At 41.7% G+C, this 25,948-nt stretch overlaps 1 protein-coding gene across 2 annotated transcripts in view; it reads right to left on the bottom strand.

Moving 5' to 3' along the window:
• COL22A1 (collagen type XXII alpha 1 chain) overlaps positions 1-25,948 on the bottom strand; it is a 252,829-nt gene that overhangs the window by 61,858 nt on the left and 165,023 nt on the right. For both annotated transcript variants that reach the window (XM_054193253.1, XM_054193252.1), the window contains exons 24-31: positions 19,151-19,204; positions 9,210-9,263; positions 8,776-8,829; positions 7,734-7,787; positions 6,196-6,249; positions 5,654-5,689; positions 2,010-2,072; positions 761-814 (exon numbers count right to left, since the gene is read on the bottom strand). In XM_054193253.1, coding sequence (XP_054049228.1) covers positions 761-814; positions 2,010-2,072; positions 5,654-5,689; positions 6,196-6,249; positions 7,734-7,787; positions 8,776-8,829; positions 9,210-9,263; positions 19,151-19,204 — 423 coding nt within the window. The remainder of the gene's footprint in view (positions 1-760; positions 815-2,009; positions 2,073-5,653; positions 5,690-6,195; positions 6,250-7,733; positions 7,788-8,775; positions 8,830-9,209; positions 9,264-19,150; positions 19,205-25,948) is intronic.

The following is a 25,948-nucleotide window of genomic DNA, read 5'->3' as shown; positions in this document are numbered from 1 at the left end:
TTCACAGGTCAGCTAATGTTACCCCATCCAGTGGAGGAGTGATATGGAATTTAATTTGCATTTTAAGTTAAAGCTGATCAAAATTCTTGCTTGAAAATTGTGTTTTAGCTGAACTTCTGTGGATGGAAAAATATACTCTGTTTTTCATCAAAAATGTACATTTCTAAATTCAGTTCTAGCCCTCCATAGATGGTGAAAGTCACCGGTAAACTGAGGGCTGATGTATCTCACTTCCTGATGGCTATTGCCACTATAATGAGGGCAAATTTTTCACTACACAACCGTTGGCATCTGCAAGGTCAGGCCTTCATCTTCATGTTCCCAGTGGTTGAATGTAAATTTTGGTGGACATCACTTTTGTCTAGTTCTCTCGTTTTCACTAAAATTAATAGTAATGTGATGGCAGAAGCCCAGACCATTGCTTAAATTATTGTTCTAGCACATCACAGGCAGGCACAGAAAAGTTCTTTAGAATTTAATTCCAGGCTAATTTCTATAAATTTTAACACAAAGAAAAATTTCTTTGAATTAAAGAAACTGTCCTTAAATTTCATCAACTGCTTACTATTTCTTGCATTACTCAATAAATGGTTGTCTCTGTCCCACACGCAGCTTTCTCTGCTGCTTCTTGGTAAGGCTCATCTAACAGATTTCTAATGCTTTTGATCTTCCTCAGATATTCTCATCTATCACTTGTCTCTGTGCCCTTGCCCCTTTTCCCCTCTTGTCTAAGGAGGAGCTTACTCATTTCACTACTCACCTTTTCTCCTCTTTCACCTTTCAGTCCTGGGAGACCATCCTTTCCTTTTTCTCCCTAAAAGCAGGGAAAAGAAAGCAGGAAATATGCATGTTTTGACTTGATTGCATCAGTCCCACTAGAATATTTTACACTTTCAGTTGATCTTACCTGTCCTCCAAGATGTAGTGCAAGCAATTAAAAACGTAACATTTTGGAGATGGCTTCATAAAATCCATACTATTTTCAAAAGCCAACAAATAGCAATTAAGTTCATTGAAAGGAAAGCACCAATCCTAAATCAATTTTCATGTAGAAGATCCTACTGCCTGATGCAGTTATAAAACCCAGATTTTTTCCTAGTTGGACAAGAAAGGCACCAGAACAGGAGTTAAGAACCAAAGTGGACATTCATACTACCAGTGTTGTTTATGTTAAACATTTCAGAATCATCCATTCACCTGTCTATTTTGCCCAGGTAACCTGATCATCTGAATGGGAGATGATTAACAAGGATGATGTGAATACTCCTCAAAGTGCATATACAAAATCTATTTGTCCTGCATTCAAATAGGAGCTATCTGACCTATATTTCTTTGATTTTTTATATAGAGAGAATATATTCTATATCCTATGATCTACAATACATATAATCTAGCAAACTAAACAGTAAGACCTCAGTTGATTTTAGGTCCTTCTTGCTCACATTCAAGCATGCCGTGAGTTATCAGGAGTGCAGGTCTCATTTACATGGCCAAATTTACTGTCAGGCCCCTGATTCAACTATTTCCCGGTATGTAAATGCGTCTGGAAGTGTGGAGCTAGACAGGGGAAGCAGTAGACACCAGGGCTCGGATGGAAGTTAGGCCATCAGAAAATGATCCAACCATTGGGGAGACTTCTCCAGGGCTCAGAGACAAGGGCAATTTGTGATTTTTTTGCTGTTATTTGTTTTTTTAAATGTTCTTAAATCAGATCAGTATTTCTGAAAGTAAGGGCCAAACACCACTGTACCTCTTCTACTGCCTTACGAGTCATAACCTTCTGCATTTAGGATAGACGTTGTTCATTAGCACCTCTGCTGCAATTAGGAACAGTCACCAGGCAGTAAAGAACTTTTTTGGAAGAGGTACTTGGTGACTTTGCTGGATGCCAGTCAGCTGCTCACCACAGCAATCACACCAAGATAGAACACCACCTAGGGACAGTCGAGATAAGTCCTCCTGGCACCAAATGGCCAAAGAAAATCAAGCTGTGGCTCATAGTCACTCACCCGGTCTCCTTTATCTCCTCTCAGTCCAGGTAAACCCTGAGGACCAGGAAGACCTGCTTCACCCTGAAGGCAAGACAAAGAAGTGTGTGAAATCCAGGAAGAGGCATCAAGCTTCTATTGGCTTCTATTAATAAATCCCATTACTCTCACAGAATCACAGAATCACAAAATGGTAGGGGTTGGAAGGGACCTCTGGAGATCATCTAGTCCAACCCCCCTGCCAAAACGTGTTCATCTAGAGCAGGTTGCACAGGAACATGTCCAGGTGAGTTTTGAATGTCTCCAGAGATGGAGACTCCACCACCTCTCTGGGCAGCCTGTGCCAGGGCTCTGCCACCCTCACAGTAAAGAAGTTCCTCCTCATGTTTAGGTGGAACTTCCTATGCTCAAGTTTGTGCCCGTTACCTCTTGTCCTGTCCCTGGGCACCACTGAAAAGAGCCTGTTCCCATCCTCCTGACACCCACCCTTTAAGTATTTATAAGCATATATAATTAAGAATGAAAAGGCAGAATGGTGGGCCAAATTCTTCTCTCAGTCATGTCAGTTAGTTAAATATGCATCAAGTCTGGTCCTCAGAGTAGACTAATCTAGCCACAGGGCCCTTAGGCTGGGGAAGATGAAACCCTGATTTAGCTGTCTGTCTCTTCATGTCTGACACTAGACTAGGAATTGTTCAGAACTCATAATGACTGCAGACGGTTTCTTCTCAATACCTACTCACACCATGATACCTATGGTCTATGCTGTAGGCCAGAACCTGCCCCGTTTTTTTCATGGCACTTATAGATGTAGTTTGTTGAGAGAGAAAGGGGTTAGTTTGATTACCAAATAATTTCTTATTCTTGGAAAATCATTACTTAGAACAGCAGCTAAGACTTCTCTTTTTTTACCTTTACACTGTTGACTGACACTATGGAATTTAGGACATGTTTTCTTCATGCTGCTCTGTGGCAGGACCAAGCAAGCAAATCAAAGCAGCTAAAAAATTTAAATCTACCTTTTATTTTCATTTTTAATAATCTGGCATGGTCCAGAAATGCAAAAACTTCACTGTATTAATGTGAACAGTACAGATGTTATCTGACAAAGAGATCTAGAATTTCCTGGATGCACTATTGCATATTTGGATTTCTTTCTGTTTGAACCTTACCTTTGAGTTTCTGCTTTATAACGCTTGCTGTTGGAGTAATTATGAACTCTCTGTCATATGGTTTGTTCTAAATATATCAAGCATTCTCAAATTTAGCTCCCATTTGACCCAGTTTGTCACCTGAAAATAACCATGTTGTTTCCTATTTATAATTATTCTGCTATCTGCCTTTGTGGTGCAGTATCACAAAGGATCTCAGTCATGGACAGGACCCAAATGCACTAAATGCTGTACAATTACTGAAGAAAAGGTGAACCCCGCCCTAAAGAGAATGTCTCTGAAGTATGGTAAGACTCAAAACATTATCATGAAATAGGTGCAATGATTCTGCAGAAAAAATCAGGTGAGGAACAAGATGCTGTGGTGACTTGAGTATGACTAGGAACATCAAGGTGATGTTTGGAGAATTCTAAAGAAAGAGACATTTGGTGACAGAGGGAGTCATACTTTATGAGAGCCACTGTGGAATTCTGGCTGAAGATGAGATCCCAGAGATCATGAGGACAAACAGAGGGCCTAACGTTAAAAAAGAAAAAAAAAAAAAAGGAGAGTTTGGAGGAAAAATAAAAAAATGTGGTGTAACTTGGCCTCTGGAAAGGTACTGAAGCAAAACGTCAATGAGTTTATATGAGCTCAAGGACAGAAAAATAAAACAAAACAGACAATGTGGATCTGTTTAAAACTAATCATTTCAAACTCATCTGGTTCCCTCCCTTGACACGATAACAAACAGACAAGAAGTATGCATTTTTATGATGTATCTTGACATTAGTAAGATATCTGGCACAGGCCAACATGACGTTCTCATTAACAAACTACAGAAATGCATCGTAGAAGAAGGGTCTCTGAAGAATGGTGTACAACTGACTGAAGAAACTACATTCACACACCTGTTATTAGCTGTTTCCTGTCAAATTCAGGGGATATATGAAGTCCTCTATTTTAATTTATGACTGAGGTGACAGAAAAGAGAACATTTATGAAATGTGTGGAGAACACCATGCAGTGGAGACAGAGGCAAGTGTTTTGGAAGGTGGTATTAGAATTCAGAACAGCCCCGTGTGCGGAGATGACCCAGACTGAGTGGCAGCACTTCAGTCAGGGCCTGACCCCTCATTGCACTGGGGCTAAGCTTGCCTGGCAACTGGAAGCCCAGCAGTTCCTTTTCCTGGCAACTGGAAAAGGACAGCGCTGTGTGATGACCACAGAAACCACTGAGGAAGGGTACAGAAACAGCTCCCTGAGAGCCCCATGAGAGCGCTCCTCGCCATAATGATGCCCCGTTACTTGGGACACCAGATCAGGATGTTTTCCTGGGAACCGAGTAATACCTATTAGCTAGATTATAAGGAATTTTGGAATAGAAGCAGAATAGTTCCCACATGCAGGGTGGTGTAATTGTTATCCACTCAATAAGGGCCTTATCCGAATAAATCTCACTTTGTACCTCGGACTTGGAACCTTATTCCTTCAAGGGGTAGACAGAGGCAGGGGGTCTGACTGCAGCACCCTGACAAATAGGAGAAAGGGTCAGCAATTCCTAAAATATGCTGGTTGTGGAGAGACTGTCACAGCTTATGGAAAAATGCTATATGAGACTCCTCATGGACAGCTTCTTCCCTTATTCCATCTAAGTCCAGTTTGTGGCGCATGTTCTGCTTTATTGCACAAGACAACATGGGAGCAGAGGTTATGACCATCCTCTCATTTCGTCTTCATAGCAGAAGATTGGATTGAGACTGGTAGGAGTAAGAGAAGACCGAGGCTCTGAGACTCTTCCACTTCTGGCATATACTCTGTACCCCAAAATCCTAAGATGTATGCCAAAGATACAAGACTCTGTCCTATACAGATTTCTCTTCCTACAGATTTTCATACTACAGTTGAACAGTTGGCATGCAGATGAAAATGTTAACTTCTACGGTTAGTTGTCCTGGCTGGGCTCTAGACAGCTGTGTGCTTTAGGAAATCACAGGACATTTCCATGGTTTTTCACTGAGTTCAACAGCTATCTGCTGAAACCCAAATCCCAATTAAAAAAACCTAAGATAACTGTGAAACTTTTAACAGTCATCTGGGGTTATTAGGAAGCATTTACAACTTGGAAATGACAGCGTCACCCCTTGCATCGCACAGCTACACATCAATTCCTCATCTTCTACAACCAGCACCCTGTGATAATGTGAGGTGCGAAGGAAAACAAGTACTTTTAAGCCACTCTGTCTTGGCTTTTCTTCCCTATTCACCATGAACAAGATGACTGAGTTTTCCAGGATAGAATGAAAAATTTGATTTAGCATATTTTTGCTCTGGAATTTTCTGGAATTACTCTGTCCAGCCATGAGTCTCACCCACTCATCTGTTGCTTCTTCAATCACAGATGCAAATGATTTGCATGGGACTCATTACTGGCAAATGGTTTTGTAATTGCGTGTGGTCACTTTATATCGCTGACAGGTAGGCCTTCCTGCTCAGACTATTTTTCCTGCTCACCTGCTCACCAGGTTGGCCACGGCTCCCCGTTTCACCCTGGAAAAACAAAAGCAAAACTTTAACATTGCAAGGACCTGACCCTTTTGTAAGGAGACTTCCTCATTAGTAAAGTGTGTCTCCTGTGGTCCTGACCCATGTTCTTCTACCTACTTCTCAAAAAGCACTAAAATTGCCTTCTTGACAGCTTGGGAACCCAGATCACAGGGAGACAATACCAGGGCCGGGTAAGATGTCCCTACACATGCAGACTTGAGAGTGGAGCATCAAAGAGTGTTTGGTATTTTGAAACATCATGAACTTCTAACAGTCATCTGGGGTTATTAGCAAGCATTTACAACTTAGAAATGACAGTGTCACCCCTTGCACCACATAGTTACAAATAAATTCCTCGTGTTCTAGAAGCCGATGAGCCACATATGCTGATCCTCTTATGCCTCCAACTTTAGAGGAATCTTACTCTTCTGACTTCAGTATAAGACCTTCCAAAATCACGCCTTGATTGACTCAATGGCTACGACAAACTATGAAATAAAATTCCTTACCTTAGGGCCAGCTTTTCCAGGAAAGCCTTCCTCACCTTTTTCCCCTTGTTCTCCCTGCAGGGAACACAAGAAGTTATATACAAACTCCCCTGGTAGTGCAGCAAGCTTGCAGGCAACAGCAAGGAATATTTTGACTCAGATCCTCAGTACCATCCTGAGGATGTAAATGGAGCCACGTGAGAATACATTTCCTGGAATGTTTTTTCCATTCTAGTGGTGTTTGCAAGCACATCTCCAGCACCGATGACCCTACTGGAATATTTCTGGAATAACACAAAGTCAACCACTGTTACATTAAAGATGTCCATAGTGAATTACCTGAGAAACAAAACTTCCATTCAGTTTCTTCAAAATATATGTGGTTAGAAAGTCTACCGTTATGGCCTTTAAGAAAACTAAATAACTGTAGGATTGGGACCTTGGCCACCTTGCCTCTTAGGTAAATACTTTGAAACTGATCTTTCAATGTGGGTGGTGTCAGCATGGAGAGCAGAGACTGCAGTGGATTAAGAGCTGAAGCACACTACATATAGCTGGGAAGCGCAGTAGGTACTACACAGGGCTGTGAATAAGATCCAAAGATTTATTTAGCCTCAGAACATTTTTATAGGCTCTAAATTCCTCACCTTTATTCATCAATAAATGGGATCTGGGGACTCTGCTAGATCTAGGCTCAAGATCTCAGTGCACTCAGTTGAGAGAGGCAAGTATAAATGTAGGGTGTTACTGGATCAAGTAGGGGTCATAGCGCTCAAATGTTAGAGATAAGAAGACACCAACACCACCCAAGGCAGTAGATGGTTAAGATCTGTTGTCCTTATTCCAATATACAGTGTCATCAACTCCAAAGCCCAGCTTAGCCTTCATAGCCAAAATATGGCACTTCCCTTTGACACTTATTTACATAGTGATGGCAAGTCAACCAGAGTGTCTCCTGCCTCTAAATCTCCTATCTCCCTTCTCCCACTTCAGAGACAGTAGAACAGACAACTCTTGACAATCTGTCATTTGTAGAAGCTTTCAAATGGGTCATAAGTAGTAGGAAATAATAAAGAACCATCTTTCTGTCACACAGACCTACAGAAGCCTTAGGGGGATGGCATCTCTTCTTTCCAGCCCTTCAGGGAGGAAAGAAAGGAACATCTTTGGAGCCTGCCACAGTTCTTTGTTCTTTTTGTTTGTGCCTTGGACACACACCTTGACTTGCCGGTGTCACTGACTTTCCTGGGTGACAGTAGAAGCTCCTCTGTTTGCAATGCTCAGCTGTGTTTGCTGATTTGGATGCGGTAATTGAAGACTGGAAGAGGATCTCTCATTCCTGCTGTATTTACAACCAGCTATACCTTCATAACGATTCAGTACGGTGCATCACACCAGATGACTTGGCCCTGGACCTTCACCAGTGCCTCAGCGATGCGGGATTGGTGAGGTGTGTTTAGCTCTGGAGATCTGCTCCCCTTCCCACTTACACATGCTAGCTCACCCAGAGAAGCTGCCCAGGTAAGTAGCTTAATAACAGTCTATGTGGCATCACTTACCTTTTGACCAGGAAGCCCAGGAAGCCCACTGAATCCATCTTTGCCTGGCGGCCCCTAAACAAGAGAAAATCATAAGCTGTAAGCGCCTGTTCTTAAAATCATTAACAGTAAGCTCAGGATAAGCACGCTCAGCTCATCCCTCTTGCCACTGACCTAAGTTTAAGAAAAGAAGAACCACCTCATGCATTTTGTTTTGACTTTTTTCCCTACTGGGACTCAAAATATACAAAGGTTCTCACAATGCACGTTATCTGCTCGGCCCTTTTTCCAGTATTCCTGTTTTGGTGAATGACCACTGGATGTCAGTGTTGCTACAGAGAAATAACAGTATAGCGATATTGTGCACTGTGGATTCTTAAGTAACTTTAAAAATTACATTTTTACTTGTCATTTTATATGAGTCTCTATTATATGTATCTTTCAAGATTTTTTAAAGTCTACTTCTCCTTTTAAATAGTGGTAATTTCTTATGCAATGCATAGACTCCTAAAATTAGTTATACAACACGTAGTGACAGAATTGTTCAGCAAGAGAAGAATTAAAATTACTTCCTGTAATGCATTTAAAACGGTGAGGAAAAGTTTTGTCCCCTTTTCGAGTGTCAGTCAATCCCCAAACACTGCCGGCTGTAGGTGGCACTTTTTAATACTAAGTATTTCATAATTCACCTTTCTTGGCTTAACAGCCAACAGAAATTGCTGTGCTCTGCTAAAGATTTTAATTTCAGTTCTTTGGCCTAATTCAGGAAACTCCAGGTTTGGAAAAATGATATTTTGCCAAATAAAAAATGACTTTTGAAAGGTATCATGCAAAGAAAACATCGAGGTCCCAGTGTGTAGGAATAGCGGAGCTGCATCTGGTGAAATTCTTGTTCGTAGAAGGTATCAGAGGCTAACATCTGCATTAAAGGCAAGAGTGTCGGAGCTCACATTAAAACCTTGCATGCAGATGAGCTGCAGGAAAGGAGGCAAAGAGTTGAGAATTAAAGTATCTGAAGTCATGGAGGGCGTGGAGGTAAGGGCAGCAGATCCTCAACACTTACAGCTGGTCCCGGTGGTCCGGTTTTACCAGAAACTCCAATCTCTCCTGGCAGCCCCTGAAAAATGAAATCAGAAGAAAAAAAAATAAAAAATCAGTATTTCTGTCCTTTGCGTGGAGGTTGCTGCTTCCAATTTAAATGCAATTTTCCCTTCCACGGCGGTCAGGTCTCTGCCACGGGGAGTCCTGTAGACATTATTGACTTATCCCCAGGTGGCACTGATGTGGTTCTAGCGCTAGGCACAGAGAAGCTGTCCTCTAGGGCCAGCTGTGGCTTTTCGGTGAGAAAATATAAGAGAAAACACACTTTGCCAGGGGCCCTGACTCAGTTCCCACTGAAACCCACAACCTAGAATTCTCCCCATCTGTTTTTCCTTCTCCTTGGTATAAAATAAAACAAACAAACATAACAACAAAAAAACAAGCTTGTTTTCTTACTGGGGCTCCAGGTGGTCCGGGGGGTCCAGCAATGCCTGGGGGCCCTGGAGGTCCCTGTAAGAGAAGAAACAAGACCAGTTGACAAGTCTCTCTGACAGGGCCTGAAAGCCTCAGGTCCTTCCCTGTGCAGTCGGGGTCCTATTCGAAATAGGCAAAAGCTTTATTTCATTAACTTCTACCAAAAAAAATGCAAGATGCCAAACTGAGCTCCAAGGGAATCATGCTCATGCACAGAACAGGATCTCCTGCTTAAGCCACTAATTACTATTGCTACGAGGTGAGCTCCATCCTCCACTTCAGTAGAAGAGATGGAGGAGTTGACGGCCATCAGTCGTAACATACAACACAAAGCTTGTCCAGTGGGATCCCTTGTAACATACAGCCTAATTTAATCTTGATTAATGTTGTTTCAAAGTGAACAATATACCTGTGCAAAAAGACTTCTGAAGTAACTAATGAATGGAATAGGCTTGTGGTTTGGGCTTTTTTTTGGGGGGGGTTGGTAAAAACATGACTCCAAGAGTATGGAGAAACAATGTAGTGAATCAAGTGTTCAAATGCACTACCATTTCAGGGCTCTGTATGGACCCTGTTGATAGCAAAAGGTCCTCACAAACTAATACTTCAATCTACACATTCAGTTGGAAACGTCCTAACAGTCTTTCTTAGTCATCTCCCTGCAACAGCTGTTTCTCTTAGGGAAAATATTCTCTCAATAGCCACCCAATTTTCAGAGGGATTTATTTTTGTGGATTGAGTAAATCGTTAAACTTGGCTTCCTAGCTGAGAAATTTGTTTCCATACTCAACAGATCTTAACAGGTTGCCTGAGATGCAGAGGTGTGTGTTACTTCCAGCTTCCACTGTAGACAAGATGGGTTTTATCCTGTGATCAAAATGAAGGATGTGTTCATGTATTTTTTGGATCAGGACCTAAGCAAACAACATTAGGGTGGATGTGAGAGATGGATATATGACTGAGTTGAAATTTTACCCTGGCTGTGTCTTTCTGTCTTTCTAACAGGATGATTTCATTCATTTCCAGTTTTCAGCATAGAGGGAGTTCTGGTGTGTTTGTACTTAAAAAACAGCAAATAACCCCCACACACCCAAACTCTATATAAAGAATTGAATTTGAACAACTGATACAAGATAGAAAATGGCCAGTCTGCATTTTCCTTGTCACCATTCAATATCACAAAGCACAACTTTTCAGATTAAGGTATTACTAGTCGTGGATCAATTTGAGCATTTCACATTTTTTTGTAGCTGAAGAGAAGAAAACAGTGTAAAAAAAGGTGTGAGCACAAGGAGTTATTTGTGGCATGGTTTGACAGAGAAGGTAGCAGATAAGCTGTCTTTTTAGAATACGCTTCTAAAATTCAGCCAGAGGAGAAGACAGCCTCTCACCAATAGATGGGGCAAAGCGATCAAAAAAGGGATCTGCAGATGCAATTGCGTTCCATGACCAGCTTTCGTTGCAACTCAGAACGGACGCGGAGTCATCCCTCCAACATTATCATTTGCAGAATACCTCAAATGTGAATACAACTAAAAAAATGCATTGGAATGCACTGATGCTGCTGACATAATTCCAGGGGAGCCCTGCGTCGGCTTCTGGGGACATTGGGTCAGGTGCTGTTGCAGAAGCGTCCTGCAGTTAAGGAGCTTTGGTCCCATCAGGAGACACTTGCTCGAGACCATCCATCTCTTAAAAAAGACCACTTTGCTATTCAAAGAAAAGAATCAACAGTCCAAATTAGCCCAGTACAAGAGAAAATACCACACTGCAGACACAACTGGATGGAGTGACCTCAGACACCAGGGATCTGGAAGTTCTGCTTGGCCCTACTCCACCTCTACAAGGATGGTATTGCTGAGAGGCTCTGCAGAAGATATGGGCTCCAGGAAGGGGCTTCCATGAAGAGTGGGTGCAGTACTGGGAGAGAAGGCAAATGTACCTTTAGAAAAACAACAACAAACTGATTCAGCAGCAGAGTGGACTATGTGTAAGTACAGGAAAGAAAGTGCAAAACTGACCTTTGCAGACTTTCCTTGCCAATTCCATTGGTTCCTCCCTAACCACCACATTTTGTTCCCTCTCTCTGACAATAACTCAACCACTTCCCATCATGAAATACATACTCTCTCCATGGCCCTACAACACGGAGCTTCTATCAAGAGGTAAAGAAGCCCAGCCTGGACCCAGTCTCAGCCCAAGCATCCCCAAGTGTGATGCAAGTTACCCCAAATAGTACAGACAGGGGTCAATATGACCTAAAAGCAAAGTCTCACTCAAGCATCTGTCAGCAACCAGCTTAATCCCTGAAACATGAGGTGCTACATTATCCTCATCCCAGCTATTTCTCCTAGTAACTCTTGATATCCTCACTATCCAAGACTATTTCTAATTATTCTCTTAAACTTTCTGTATTCTGGACCACAACGATTTTATGCAACCATAAGTCTTGAAATGGAAGCACGCTTGTCCTTACCCTAAATTGCCACTAATAATTCCATTTCATTGCTCTCCACGAGAGCAATCATCCGGGACGTCATGCCCGAGACTGGTTTACTCAGGTAGCTTCACTGCATGTTGCATCAACAAATGTTACACCCACTAATGGAAAGCTCTTCTGATAAAAGACTCTCTGAGATGGACGTAGAAAGAATAGTTTTACGTAGTGACCACCAGTATCCCTGGGAGATGCACAGGATGCTGACAGCCTGCTCCAGCTGACTGCGTACACCAGGACGTCTACTGTCCTGCTGGATGTCTGGCTTTCTGCAGCCTGGGCTACAGTAAGTGATTGGGACACAGGAAAATAAAGTGGCACAATCACATGAAAGTTGCAGAAATAGATCATACATTTCTTTTATAGAGCCCTCCCTTTTGCTATTGTCCAGAGGAAATAATTTTCAGTTGTGCATAAATTTCTCTTATTGCAGCCCTTTTCCTGACTTCTGTGTATATTCAGAGCAAAGGCTATTTTTCCTAAGTACTTAGAAAGGACCAAACTGACAGTATTCATTTGTGATTAAAAAAACCCTATACAACAGCAGCAGCAGGACAGCTTGTAATGCTTAACCCCAAAATCTCACGCCATCTGTTTTCTTTGCCTCCCTTTTGTAACTGAATTTATATTAAAGTACCTGATTTTACTGATCGCCTTTTTCAGTGATCATTTGATGAATTATACAGATGAGAGTCCCTGTCCCAACTCCAGTCCCCAGTGTTGTCCCTTAAAACTCTGATCTAGAAGAAAATAATCATAGAATGTTGTGGGTTTTTTTCTGGCTGGTAAAGACTCTGATGTGTGCTTCCTACATGCTGAAGCAAAAGCTGATATATGAAAACTTTATTCTACAACAGGACTACACAAACTCAGTTTGGAAAACAAATGCAAAATAAGGATCTTTTATCAAAACGCTTAAACCAAAGTATTTTCAAACTGTTGGTTTGAAAAAAAACAAAAACAAAAACAAACAAAAAAAAAAAAAAAAAACAAAAACCAAAAAAAGGATTTCAAATGTTCATTAAAACCTAAATAACATGCAGACGGGGGTGTGTGTCATGGGGTGGGATATCATTAAAAACATTGAGGGGGGGATTTTTCAGGCTTGTGTTTCATCCATCTCATTCCTTAGACAATGTAATGCAGGGACAGCTCTCAGGAAAGAAATCTGACGCTCTCCGTACTGGAGGAACAGCTGTGCCTGTCCTCCACGATCCACTAAAGGATGCTCTCCTCTTCCACTGTGGATCTTGCTGAAAGGCTGGGAAAGACAGAGTTATTAAGATTTAGGTTCTGTGCTCCCTAAGGAAGCTCTGAAAAGGAACAAAAAAAACCTTTGTCTGTGGCTACATCAGTAGACTGCTTGGCCCAAATCTCTTTTCCATGAGAGAAGGGATGGCTATGTTTTAGAGGGAGGTGAAAAAATGCCATTTCAAGATGGAAACTGAAGTCTGATGGCTTTTCCAGATATCTGTCTCTGGAGGCAAAGCTTGCACAGGCTTATTTTCTGTATATTATTCCATGCCGATGACTGGATTCTCTTGCACTATGAGAAAGGCTTAGATAAGCCCTTAACCCATGTCAAAACAGACTGTGGTCTGGGCTTTTTTCGGCAGCGTGACAGCTTTAGGAATGATCATAACCTCTGGGACACACAGGAGCATCCTGTCTGCTGCCACAATGATAGTGAAATGCATGACCACGGCGCTGACAGCCTTTTCCCCTCCAGTGTCTCCGCTTGTCTCCACTTTCAAAACCAATTACTCCCCACAATTTCATGTCTCAGAAAGTCCCCACAGACCCTTTCTGTTGGCTTTGCACTGTTTCCCCTTTATTTCCACTTCTCTCCCATCAGAAATGAGGCTGTTGCAGCTAGTTTTGTGGGACACTCCACGTCTCTCACTCCGTCCCTTGCTGCTCCAACTTTCCGTTTCTCCTCTGCTGCATCTGAGTGGTTTCTGGTATCAGCTCCTCAAATGTACTCTTCATTTCTCACCCCAGGCACTACAGTACCCACCAGCACAACTACTGTGTGAATTATTTTCAGCAATGCTGCATCAGAGCACCACGTTGCTCTCTTTACTTAAATCTTGCCTTACAAACCGACAAGAAGAGGATATAGAAAAAGGCTGTTGCTGATGACACTGAAAACCAAAAGCCTAAAGAGCCAACAGACCTGAACGTTTACCTATGATGCATGCTCTATAGTCAGCTTCAGTGATAGTGTCATAATTCATAAATGGATGAGGTCCCCCGTTATTTCACCAGGCGGCATTGTAATTGGAGTACCAACGTTATTTTTAAAAATAAATGTTGGTTGTTTCTTTTTTTCAAAAAAATTCTCTGAACTGTCTTTCCAGCTCTGTAAAAGTACCGAATAAAGTTGACTTTGTACGTAGCAGTAGAATTTCTTGCTTCCAGTGGAAGGCAGTATTTGTTTAATTTCATCACTTAGCGTAAGATACGGACATGATCTCTTTTGTCTACAGAGGAAGATTTATTTCCCTATGCGTTTGCTTTGAGACGGTTTACTGAGTCAGTGCAGAAAATGAGAAAAACAACAAAAAACCCCTCCATTATGGTCTTTCGTTTTAGTACTATTAGTGATCCGCACTGGTGAAGACTTTTTTTTTTTCCTTTATTTCTGTTAAAGTTATAGATCTTATTAAAGATAGCTCTGAGCAATATCTTCCAATTTTGAGCAGCGCTGGCATAGTTTGAATTCAATCTGGGCTTTGCAGCTGGGGCCTCTATCCATTTCTTACATTTTGCAGTATTAACTTGCATTATAAAAAAGGACGTTAAGGACACTGCATTTCAGAGGATGTAATTTATTTCCTGAATTACTTAAGAAAAGCTGGGCTTGAGCTCACACCCTACGGACAAGTCTATACTGATTCAATCACTGCCAGCCACGACCACAGTAGGTACAGCGTGTACCAGTCTTCCTCGGAGGTCTTAGTTATACCATCAGGTTATCTAGCATGAGGCCAACCACAACCACAGCCCAGAAATGTTGCAAGTGTGAGGTATGGCATTTTTGCTAAACACACAAAGAGTTTTGACTTGTTTTGCTATCTCACAGGTGGACAGCATGTAGCTGCTCAGCTCAAGGAATCTAGAGAGTGGCTCAGTGGACCATTTGTAGGTACCTGCTTTAGGAGACCTTCAGGGTCCCACTGATGATGTTAAGTGGATGTTCATTAGCAGGAGCTCAGACACCTGCATCCCCATCTTTAATCCAATAAGTGTGAGACAACAAGCCTTATGAGGAGTGGCTGAGGGAGCTGGGATTGTTCAGCCTGGAGAAAAGGAGGCTGAGGGGAGACCTTATTGTTCTCTACAACTACCTGAAAGGAGAGGGTAGAGACGTGGGGGTTGGTCTCTTCTCCCAAGTAACAAGTGATAGGACAAGAGGAAACGGCCTCAAGTTGCCCCAGGGGAGGTTTAGACTGGACATTAGGAAAGATTTTGATACTGAAAGGGTTATTGAGCATTGAAAAAGGCTGCCCAGGGAAGTGGTTGAGTCACCATCCCTGGAGGTGTTTAAAAGACAGGTAGATGTAGTGCTTAGCGATATTGTTTAGCGATGGTTTTTGTCAGTGTTAGATTAATGGTTGGACCTGATGATCTTAAAGGTCCCTTCCAACCTAGATGATTCGATCCAAGTTGATCTGATCCTATTCTATTCTAGTTTTTTTTCTATTCCTGTAGATGCACACATCAACATAAGTGCTTGCACTTGGAGTTGAAGCCCAGCCCTGGTAATTCACTGATACAGCTCAGAGTGTCTGAGCCCTGGGTTAGCAGTGGGGCATCATCTCCCCTCTCTGCTGAGCCTGCGAACTCAGCCTTCATGGCTCACTTAGCGTATTCTACCTAACTACAAATCTCCTTTCTCCTGACGATATATCTCCTGCCTAGAAAAGCATTTGCAAAAGTACCTCATCAACTCCTTCTCTGAACTCTTCCTCTCAACAGATGATGGGATAAATAAAGTATACTGAGATCTTGGGAGGCCGTGCAGAAATGCACAGCCTTGTTGTTTCCCGTGCTTGGTACCCATCCATCTATTTCAACTGAAAGCGCTGTACAGAACTGCTCATTTTTCAGTCTGCATTTGACCAGCCTACTGCAATAGAAGTTTGGCCCATGATTAAGGTTCCTGGAAAATAAAATAGTACAAATAAATAATAACAACATAAACACATTATGAGTTCAGATGTCTGTGTCCTTGCTGCAGGAAAATCATTCATATCCAGAGGGGAAATAAGATGCAGAGTGTCTACTCCATGGCTTAATGATGCACCATTTCTAAAGGTCTCTGGAAAATAAATGTTCATTTTTGGGGGGTGCTGACTGGACAACGTGGAGCAAATAAGCACATGGACCGGTTCACCATCACAGCTGATTTAGAGGGAAAAAGACATTTAAAAATCTTTTGGGATTAAAATGTAGTTTGAGTTGGCGTATGCAAGGAAAGAGTCAAAACTAGGGCCACCCTATTGTCACAAAACATCCCCAGTCTGGCTGAGAAGTTGCCTCCTAGCTGCTGCTTCAGGATTTGACACTTAAATTAACTCTCAAATGTGACCACACTCCATCAATGGTCCCTGAGAGTCGGGCTGACATCATCTCAACTGTGGTTCCTCACTGGATCTGCTGACCCTGCTCCAGAGTAGCCTTCAGGTGGGTTCCCTTGCACAGCCGCCTGATCCTTCTGAGTCTTCTCAGTTGGACTGAGCATGACAGCAACTGTTTTTCTTGACAAAGCCCAACAATAACTTCAGTTGGTCTTTCCTATGTCTTTCAGCACCAATGTGCCTTCTACAGCTCCTATATCCACTCCTTCCTTTTCCCCATGCAGCTATCAATGGGGGGAAACAGGTCAGAAAACAGAAGTATATTTAAATTTAAAATAGCAGAGCAAAGGGAGGTTATTTGAGTGTCCTAATCTAGTTTATGTATGGCCGACTCAAATCAGTACTCAATGCCATAGGGACAGCACAGAAATATAGAATCATAGAATCATAGAATCATAGAATTGCTGAGGTTGGAAGGCACCTTTAAGATCATCAAGTCCAACCTTTAACCTACCCTGACAAAAGCCACTTCTAAACCATATCCCTAAGTGCCCCATCTACCCTTTTTTTAAAAACCTCCAGGGATGGTGAATCCACCACCTCCCTGGGCAGCCTATTCCAATGTTTAATAACCCTTTCAGCGAAAGGGTTATTAAACTGACACAAACTTCCATATATGACTTGGAAGAATATCCATGTAACTACAGCAATAGGAAACTGTTTTTCTTCTTGAGTATTTTTGGGGCATAGTCTAATGAAGAAAAAAAAATGCTGATAAAGTGTTTAAAAAAATCTAATGTCACAAAAAGTGCTGTTAAGCTGAAAAGTAGTTTTGTCACAAACTGAACGTAAGCAATTTCTCCGAACAGAAATATGGAAATCTGCAGTAATATGTCCAGAACAGAGTGCTACTGCTGGAATAGGAACAATATTTTTCCATTCTTACAGTTAACTCGGAGGAGCACTCAATTTAAGTGTCTCTTGATGGGGCTAGCGTTATATGCAGTTTTAATTAACATAAAATTTGCTAACTTTATTTAGCCTGTGCAGAAAGGAAAATTACTTGATGCTGTGTCAGCGATTTTCTCAGGTTTATAAAATCGCTAACACATGCATATATTTTTTTAAAAAGTTACAGGGAACTTGGGCTGAGCAAGTGTGACGCTCTTTGGATTGATAGTGTCAGATATCTCAGAAATAATGCATGGAGAAAAATCTTCCCCCAAAAGCAAGAAAAATCCTCTCCCAGTTGTTCAGAAGGCTCGGGAGGACCTTTTAATGCTATCCAATGAAAAAAAAACAAAAAAAAACCAAAACAAAACAAAAATGAAAAACCAACAAACCACACAAAAAACCTAACAAAATATTTTAAATCCATTAGAAATACTGTCTTCATTCCTCTTGAAGGCTGCTGATGAAATATTTGCAAACCAGACACTGTACCAAAGGAAAAAGTCTTAAAAATTTGTTAATCAGTATCAAGTGATGTTTCACAGAGCAAGGTTCCCAGACGGACACAAGGGCCCTCACCTGCACCGGGTCGCAAGCCCCTGGATCGCCTCTCTGACAGCCTCCACACACATGTGAACAGCTCATTACAAAACATCTGCCACAGAAACCATTTCTAGATCGTGTTTCGTGGGGCATAGCTTGCCAGAGGAAATACATGAAAAATCAGCATCTGCTGTCTAGCAGTGTGCCGTCTATTGCAATACATCACCAACAGCTGTAGAATCATAAAATCATAGAATCATTTAGGTTGGAAAAGACCCTTGGGATCATCGAGTCCAACCATCAAATGTAGCAATGGAGGTTCTTCATTCCTGCCCAAAACTTAAACCAATTATTGAAAGAAAACACCAAAGCCAAAGACCCAGTTCATTAGTCTATTATTGAGAAGGGAATGAATGAAATGATCAGTTTTATCCTAAATGGTCAGCTTGAAGTGAGGTTGCATCTTTCCTGCTTGCGGACGTTCCCGTGGATATTTTTCTTAATGCCGGGGTGATCATATAAAGTGACTCGGGTCAGCTGAATTTGGCTACAAAGTTAGCAAGAAACCAAGCCAGAGGCAAGTGTCAGTGTCATCATAACACAGGGCAGAATGGGTTGATCCAAGGTGGAGCCAAATCCTCTCTGACAATTCTTAAGATGCACGGCACTATTTTGGCCTTATGAAGTTACAGACAGTGCAATTTGGAGCACAAATTTGCCAAAAGCTTTAAAAAAAAGGAGCTAAGGGATCATTAACTTAAGACATCCTTCCTCACAGGGAGAATAAACATTTAGTTTTAAGGCCCTGCCTCTACCTTCCTCAACAAACCAACACCTATCCCTCTCTAATGACTAGAAATGTGAGTATGGAAGCCACAAAAACAGTCTTGTGCTCAAAGTGTGCTTCCCGAATAGCAAATACCTTTTAAACTGCTTCTTCCCTCAAGACTGCAGCACAGGAGGTATATTTGCAATTGCCAATTCACACAGACAACCATTAGCTGAGACACTGTCCTAAATATTACAAAACACAAATCATTGCTTTCCCTCTGGAATGATACTGCTCTATGCACAAGCAACGGGGAAATCACATACAAAACACCTCCTGGTGTCCAAGTTCAAAAGCAAAACTCTGGAAGGTAAAAGTAATTGCTGCCAGACAGGCAGACTGCTCTCAATCACAACAGGATAAATTAGTTTGGCTCTTAAAGGAGAAACACCAGCTTCAAAGACAGCGCAGATGAGAAGAGAGCAAGGTCACGGCATGCTGCATTGCACTTCCAAGTCACTTGTTGCCACAAAATATGTTTTTCCACATATTATATGAAAAGGAAGAAATCATCACTTACCTGAGGGCCAATCAGACCATTGATTCCTGGGAATCCCGGTTCTCCCTTTTTACCCTGTGTGTTCAACAGAGGAGCAAATATTAAACACCAGGGCAAAGACTGCTACTGACTTTCCAAAGCCTTTCACCCCCAAACTGGTAAATCACCCGTAATGTGGGTACACAAAACACAAAAGCTGGAAACAAAGGCAGCAGACACCATTTGGATGTGAAACTCCAGTCGTCGTCGACAGGTCTGTACCTCTCCAGGCTGTGATAATAGCCCCCACAGATGAGGGCTGGTCTCAAGCATGTCTTGGCGTCTCCTACACTCTGCAGTCCCACCTGGGCGCTCCCCACAGAGGGTCGGAGAAGTCACAGTGCTGAGATGCAGCCAAGGGAGGTACCACCTGTAGATGCAAGCTGAGGGGCACTTTCCTTGCTGCAGTCTATCCCTTCGCCCTGCATCAGCAAAGCCAAGCAATGTGCCAGTGTTCCTTGCACTGCCTCACGTGTTAAGAAAGAAAATAATTAAAAACTCTGGTGAATGGATGAATATAAAACATTCACAATCTCTAAGCCAGAAGACCATGAAATCCATGAGGCATTTCTAACTAGGGTTGGCATTTCCACCACGGGACAGAGCTCACTGACTCCTCTGCAAGCAAAAAAAAGATTCCTCCAGAGGAAGCAGAGAGCTTTGCCAGTGTCAAGGACCTGAGTGTACCCTTGAGACAAGTTCACCTGTACGGATGCTGCAGTACCTGTGTTCCCCGTGGGTTTGACCTCAAAAAGTTCGCAAGGAAAAAGTCCCACATAGGAAAAAAAGAGGAAGGAAAGAAGAAAGGAAGGATGTAGTAAGGATGCCTGAAGCACTGGAGTTAAGGCAGAGACTGGGTTTGTTTCTGAACTCAACAGATGACTTGCTGTGTTACTGTGGGCAAGTCACATATTTTGTGACTCAGCTTTCTTGTAAAAACAATCTCTTGTTTTTACATCATTAATCATAATGAATCATTAGTACTTCTGGGGTTATTAGTAATATGCTAGCAGGGTACAAAAGGAGTCATGTAAATATCTGAGAGAGAGAAGAGTGATTTTTCCTCCCTCATTTCTACTTCTCACACAAACTTATTTCCTTTTTAGAAGGATATTATAATAAACTAAGCAAGTTTCATGACACTGGTGATGTGATTGGTCATACAGATATATGAGTCAGATGTATAAATTTCCCTTTATTTTTCTTTATTGAAATATTTCCAGAAACAATTCCTGCTGAGTTAAATGAGTGAAAAACCTAAAAACATCACAAACAAACTAAGTTTTCATCATCATTTCCCTGGTTTTGACTAAATTTCATTAGCTGGTGTGTCAGAATCTGATCTTTTCCTTATTTTTCTCATAACAAAAAAAGCAGCTCTCATATACAGAAGAACTTAAGAGGAAAATTAAAGGGTGATTATGAGGTCCTTCGGTATCAGAAGTTGGTTTTAGTCATTTCCAGGAAAATATTTTTTTTTTCCATTTCTGTAATACCAATAAAAATCTGCATTATATACTCAAGTACCTGCACTATCCATGAGTAGTCCTTCTATTTTCTCAAAATCCATCACTTTCTTGCTTGTCAAAGCCAAAACGAGCCTTTTAACCTGAAGGACTCATGTCATCACATGATTCAACATATGTTTTCTGGTTAAAGATGCTCCTTTTGCCAACTGCCTAGGTGACCGTGCAAGGGACACTGTTAAAATACTAATTTAAATAAATAAATAAGCTTATGAATAGAGCATACAGGGTGTGGTGTATGGGGCCAGACGTGGGAGATGAGTATGACTGCATGCCACCGTGGCAGCCATGTGGCTGGTTCCACACTGAGATTCCACACTGTTTCCTTCATGTCCCAACAACCTCATTGGTCACTGGGCATAATTACCACCCATCTTGCAGCTCCTCTTGCAATGTTTGTGTATGTCCTTAAACTGTAATTCAGAGACTGCATTAGAGGCAGGAACGTGATATAAACACTTTTGATAAGCCTTTGAAGGAGCGTAACGGAATTAGCTCCCTAAGTAGTCACCCTAAATTAGATATCCCAAGTTACAGAGCATGAACATACCCTGTTGCGTACTCCATACAAAACCACAATTGGTGATACATACATTAGTGTTCAGGCCAACAAAATCCCAATGAGACATTGCAAGTGAAGCGACACGAGTAGTACACGTAGCCCTTATTTTGGAAGTCCACAATGGTGTGGCTGAAGCAGCTATACAGCTTAAGGGCATTACCCGCTCACAGCTTGCTGAACTGCTGCTTTTCAGAAACTTAGTCCCACCTTGGGAAACCTGAGGAAAGCTGTAGCAGCACGACCTTCTCCCCAACCCATCTCAAAAGCCAGGAAGGCAGTGGAAGGACTTATTTTTCCTCTGGACAAGTGTACACCAGTTGTTCTGTTTCCATACTGATGGCTGGGCACACTAATCTGTGGCAGCAATGAGAGATGTGAAAAGAGCCTATCCTTTCCTTGGGTATAATGCTGAGAAACTTCATTGCTTTTCAAAACACTCAGAAATCCCTTAAAGCAGCATATAATTATACTGACAGAGAGGACAAGAGTGTAATTTCCCATTGTGAAGGGGACATTTTGGCCGCTGTGGCAGATGCACCTGCCCTGACAAAGACCTGACAAAAGCCCAAAAACACTTCCCACCACAGCTCTTGTCATGCCCACATGGTCATGGTCAGCACTTAACAGATTTTAGTAGAAAGGTGAGGAAGTTGTAGCTCTCAGCCAATAAGAGCTGGCATGACCGCAGAACACATTCAATTAGGGCATAAATGGAGCCCTGCTGGAGGGTAAAGTTTGAGTTGGAAGCAGGAGGTCTGCAGTTGGGGACTCACCCCATGGGCTGGGACACCACCTACTTCATCTCCTGTACAGGTTGAGAGCCCTTATCTTATAGGTAAATGATTGTGTACATTTTTTAATCATCATTTCTAAAGCTTAAGAATTCTTGAGTCAGTCACGTAGTATTAATTCCTTGTATATTCTGAACCTGTAGTTTACTATTGTTCTTGGATTGTTAAACAATTTTGATATGCCATTTCCAGTTAGTTCTCCTCTAAACAATCTTTGGTTAGAATAAAGTTTATTTTGAGTTTATCACCTGTTCAAATTTGACTTTGTGAGCCTCCACGACAGCCACTCAGACGTTAGTCAAAATCAAACTACAACAGATTTGCTCCATACCATTACAACCTGTCTGTAAAATACAGAAATACTTGCTGGGAAAAATTATACCTTTGAGAGCAAAGCTCAGCAAAATGTCAGATCACCTAATAATATGACAGAGAAAAACAGCAATTATGCTCTGTTACTTATAGTAAGAAGCTAAGTGTGTAAGAGTGTGTATCCTTTAACTATATGAAATACACGTTATTTGCCTTCATTAGGAATTTGAACAATAACACAGTTAAAAATGTGTGTTTTATTGGAAATGGATGTATTTACCTGACTGACAATTACAGCTTCACTCTGGATTTAATTTACAATATCAATCCCTTTTTCCTTCTTTTTGTTAATTTGCTTACATTTCCATTTCTGCATGGCTGAACTTTGCCAGGGCAGGCAGTGTCATCTGAACATTTCAAGCACCCACAAGTACTTATGAACACAACCATCGGAAAGATCTCTACCATAGAGAAGACAAGAAACCCAGAGAAAATGCTGGCTCCACTCTGCGAGAGGAGAAATTTTGAAAGATTTCATAGCCCTAGACTGTTTCTCATCTTGCTGTCTAATAGCCAGAATGGCCATATATTTTCATAGTGTGTTTTCTCTGAGGTTTGGCCCCAGGAACAGAGGTGGTTTTGGTAGAAAGGACATAGGAGGCATCATTAACTGTGAACGAATATGACTGCTTACATAAATGGCGACTATTTCCTCTATAGGGCTGCATTACTAGAAGAAATCCAGCAGCATTAATCAATGTTTGACCTCCCTGAAGGCACCAGCTTTTTACAGTCTCTGTATGTATTAGATAATAACAGTAAATTATGAAGTGAGAGCATCTCCCTAGCTTGAGGATGCAAATACCATCATCAGTGTTGACCACCTTATTGGGGCTGTTCTGACAAAGGAAAAAAGGGCTATAAGGACTTCTGGAGACTGAGAGAGAGATTGCACCTTGGGACTGGCTCTTTCCAAAAAGTCCACCTAATTTGCTGGGCAAAATTATTCTCCTCTCTCTCCTGGATTATTTATGTATCTCCCTCTGGAGATACCAATCAACCACCCCTTTCCCTTGGACCCTGTGAGTTTAAGGCGGTCCAAATCAAGGGGAGCTAATACACAGATAAATAAGAGTTGAAACAGTGTTGACTGCCCATTTCAAGTAATGATGGGCCAGAACAGGAACATCACATGCAACAAGCCACTTCGGAGAGAGACGGGTCAAGAAGGAGAAAGTCAAATACATGCATTTCTGTCCTGCCATCAAATGCACAAAAAAGAGCTCAACATCCCTCCAGAGATCTGATAGATTTATCTCCCCTGTGACAGCTAACAGGGATAAACCTTTCCTGTATTGGCAAGTACTGCTCTTAACACATCTCTTCTGGGTGGAGGGTGTGCCCTGAACCCAGTAGTCCCCAGTTTTTATAGGATACTTTAGGCTCTATTATGAAACAAATATGTAGCACTTACTGAGACTCATAGCCTTGTAATCTGGTTGTAAAGAGTCCAGAAAGGTCTGTTAAGCTTTTTGTGCCGCTCTGACCGGGAATAAACATTCAGGGGATGTGGACAGATGAACATGAGAACCTGCTGAAACACGACAGATGAATTAAAGATGCCCCTTTGTAACTCACTCCTGGAGGTGCACTCCTTCCTCTTGCCTCCAACCTGACAGACCGCAACACTGAACTTTGCAATCAGCTCACAAAAAAAGGGTCTTGCAGTAATATTTTTCTATGTTATCTCTCTTTCTACAGTCAACTCACTCTCATTCTGTGCTCCGCATGAATTATTTTGTGCATGAAGTAACTTGTAAAAAAGGGAATTATTACTTATTATTACTTATCTGCCTGACTCATGTACATTGGAGTCTTAATCATGGAGAAGGACATTCATTAAAGGTTACTATTTTAAAAAGATATATTCTATTAATCTTTTTTTTTCCCCATAAGACTGTTCTTAGTATCCTATGAGAATTCTGTATTATTTTTTTTTTTTTTTTGGTTTTACGCTGATTGTTCTTTGAGCATGGGAAAACTTTGACAACGTAAATTTAGAAAACTATTCTGCAGTGCAGCACATCAAACTCAAAATGGGCCTAGGTAGCTGCTACCTCATCCCTACATGGAAAATACTGCTGTGGGAAAAATAGATTTATTTTTTTTTGTTACCTTCTGAAATTTCAATCATTTCAATGTATTTGCATCGTTTCAATGAGGCAAATTCTTGGAATCCAAGTTATTTGGAGCACACTTCAGAAGAACACTGTATTTAGGCTGGATTACCCAAAGATTTGCATGCTTTCCAGGAGCAAGTCATACATCCGCACCTTTTGTGTCTATCAAGCAAAAAAAGTTGGATTTATTTCCAACAAATATTTCAGTAGTTCAAGTGTCAAAAAAACTGAAGAGCAGAATCAAAGCACTTCAGCTCTCTTCAATTTCACAGAAGAAAGGGGAGGACAGGGAGAGAGAAAAAAACACAAAACCACCCTAAAATGAAACCAGACTCTCCGCGTTCTACCCCTTTTTCAGGCAGTTTTAGTAAAATCAGAGAGACAGTATTGTCTGTTGCTCAAGGTCTTTCGGGCCAGATGAGAACAGCAAAGCTTCTTTCTTCCCACTGTGTGCTCTTGAGATGAGAGTATCGTTGTCAAAATGTAGACATCAGGTGCCAGGCACTTGGCAGCAGCTGGCTAATAAAATGAACATAACCCAGTTGCCTGGTTCAGGTTGGAATTGTTACCTCCTGCCCCCAGACAGAATCAAAGGATAGACGTGAATTTTCAGATTAGCAGTTCAGCAGGTGAACGAAGGAGACTGTGCGCATTTTTTCTGTGCCCATAAAACACTTCAAACCCGCAAATAAAGCAGGCTAACAGAGGAGTGCTTTTAAATGCCCGAAAGTCGATCTGTCTTCCCAGCTTATGCTCTTCTTAGTCTGTTTCCACTACTGGGACACTGCCCAGAATGTAAGCAGCCCTACAATTAGCTTTCCGTGTTAAAGAACTATGTCTGTAAGTGTGCGTTATTGTAATTACATCAAAAAAACACACTCCATATTGGAGCTCCTTGGAATGGGCTGCAGGAGGGAGAGGTTCATATACAGCAAGCTTAGTTTATGGTAAATTTGGCAATCAGGTCTCTTATAATGCCATCCGCTTTTTCTAGAGCAAAACACGCCTTCACTCTCTGCCCCCAAACACGTCTGCTTTCATTCTTTTCTAAATATCACATTCTTCAGTCATCTCAGAAGCCTTTATTTTTCTAATGCCAACCAGGGTCCTGTAATGTCTTCTTCAGTCTGTCCCCTGCTCCCTCAGACCCCATCCTCCTGCACAGTAGCAAATCCCAGCCTCTGGGCACACTTTCTGCGAGTCACCAGCAACCTTTCTGCTTTTGAGAACAGCTGTGAATATGCTGCTCTCTTGTCCTCAACTTCTGGAAAGTTCGTCTGAGAGTAACACTGTGGCGTTCTAAACCGCTTGGAAGTGACCTGCTGGGTATGGCTGGGCTATATCTGAAGTTCTCAATGCTTGCAGACAGCAAGGCTGGTTTGGTGGCAAGTCCTCAAAAGGCAACAGAG

Source organism: Rissa tridactyla, chromosome 2 (assembly GCF_028500815.1).
Source record: "Rissa tridactyla isolate bRisTri1 chromosome 2, bRisTri1.patW.cur.20221130, whole genome shotgun sequence".
Classification (NCBI taxonomy): Eukaryota; Metazoa; Chordata; class Aves; order Charadriiformes; family Laridae; genus Rissa; species Rissa tridactyla.
This window is presented reverse-complemented; position numbering and strand designations above follow the sequence as displayed.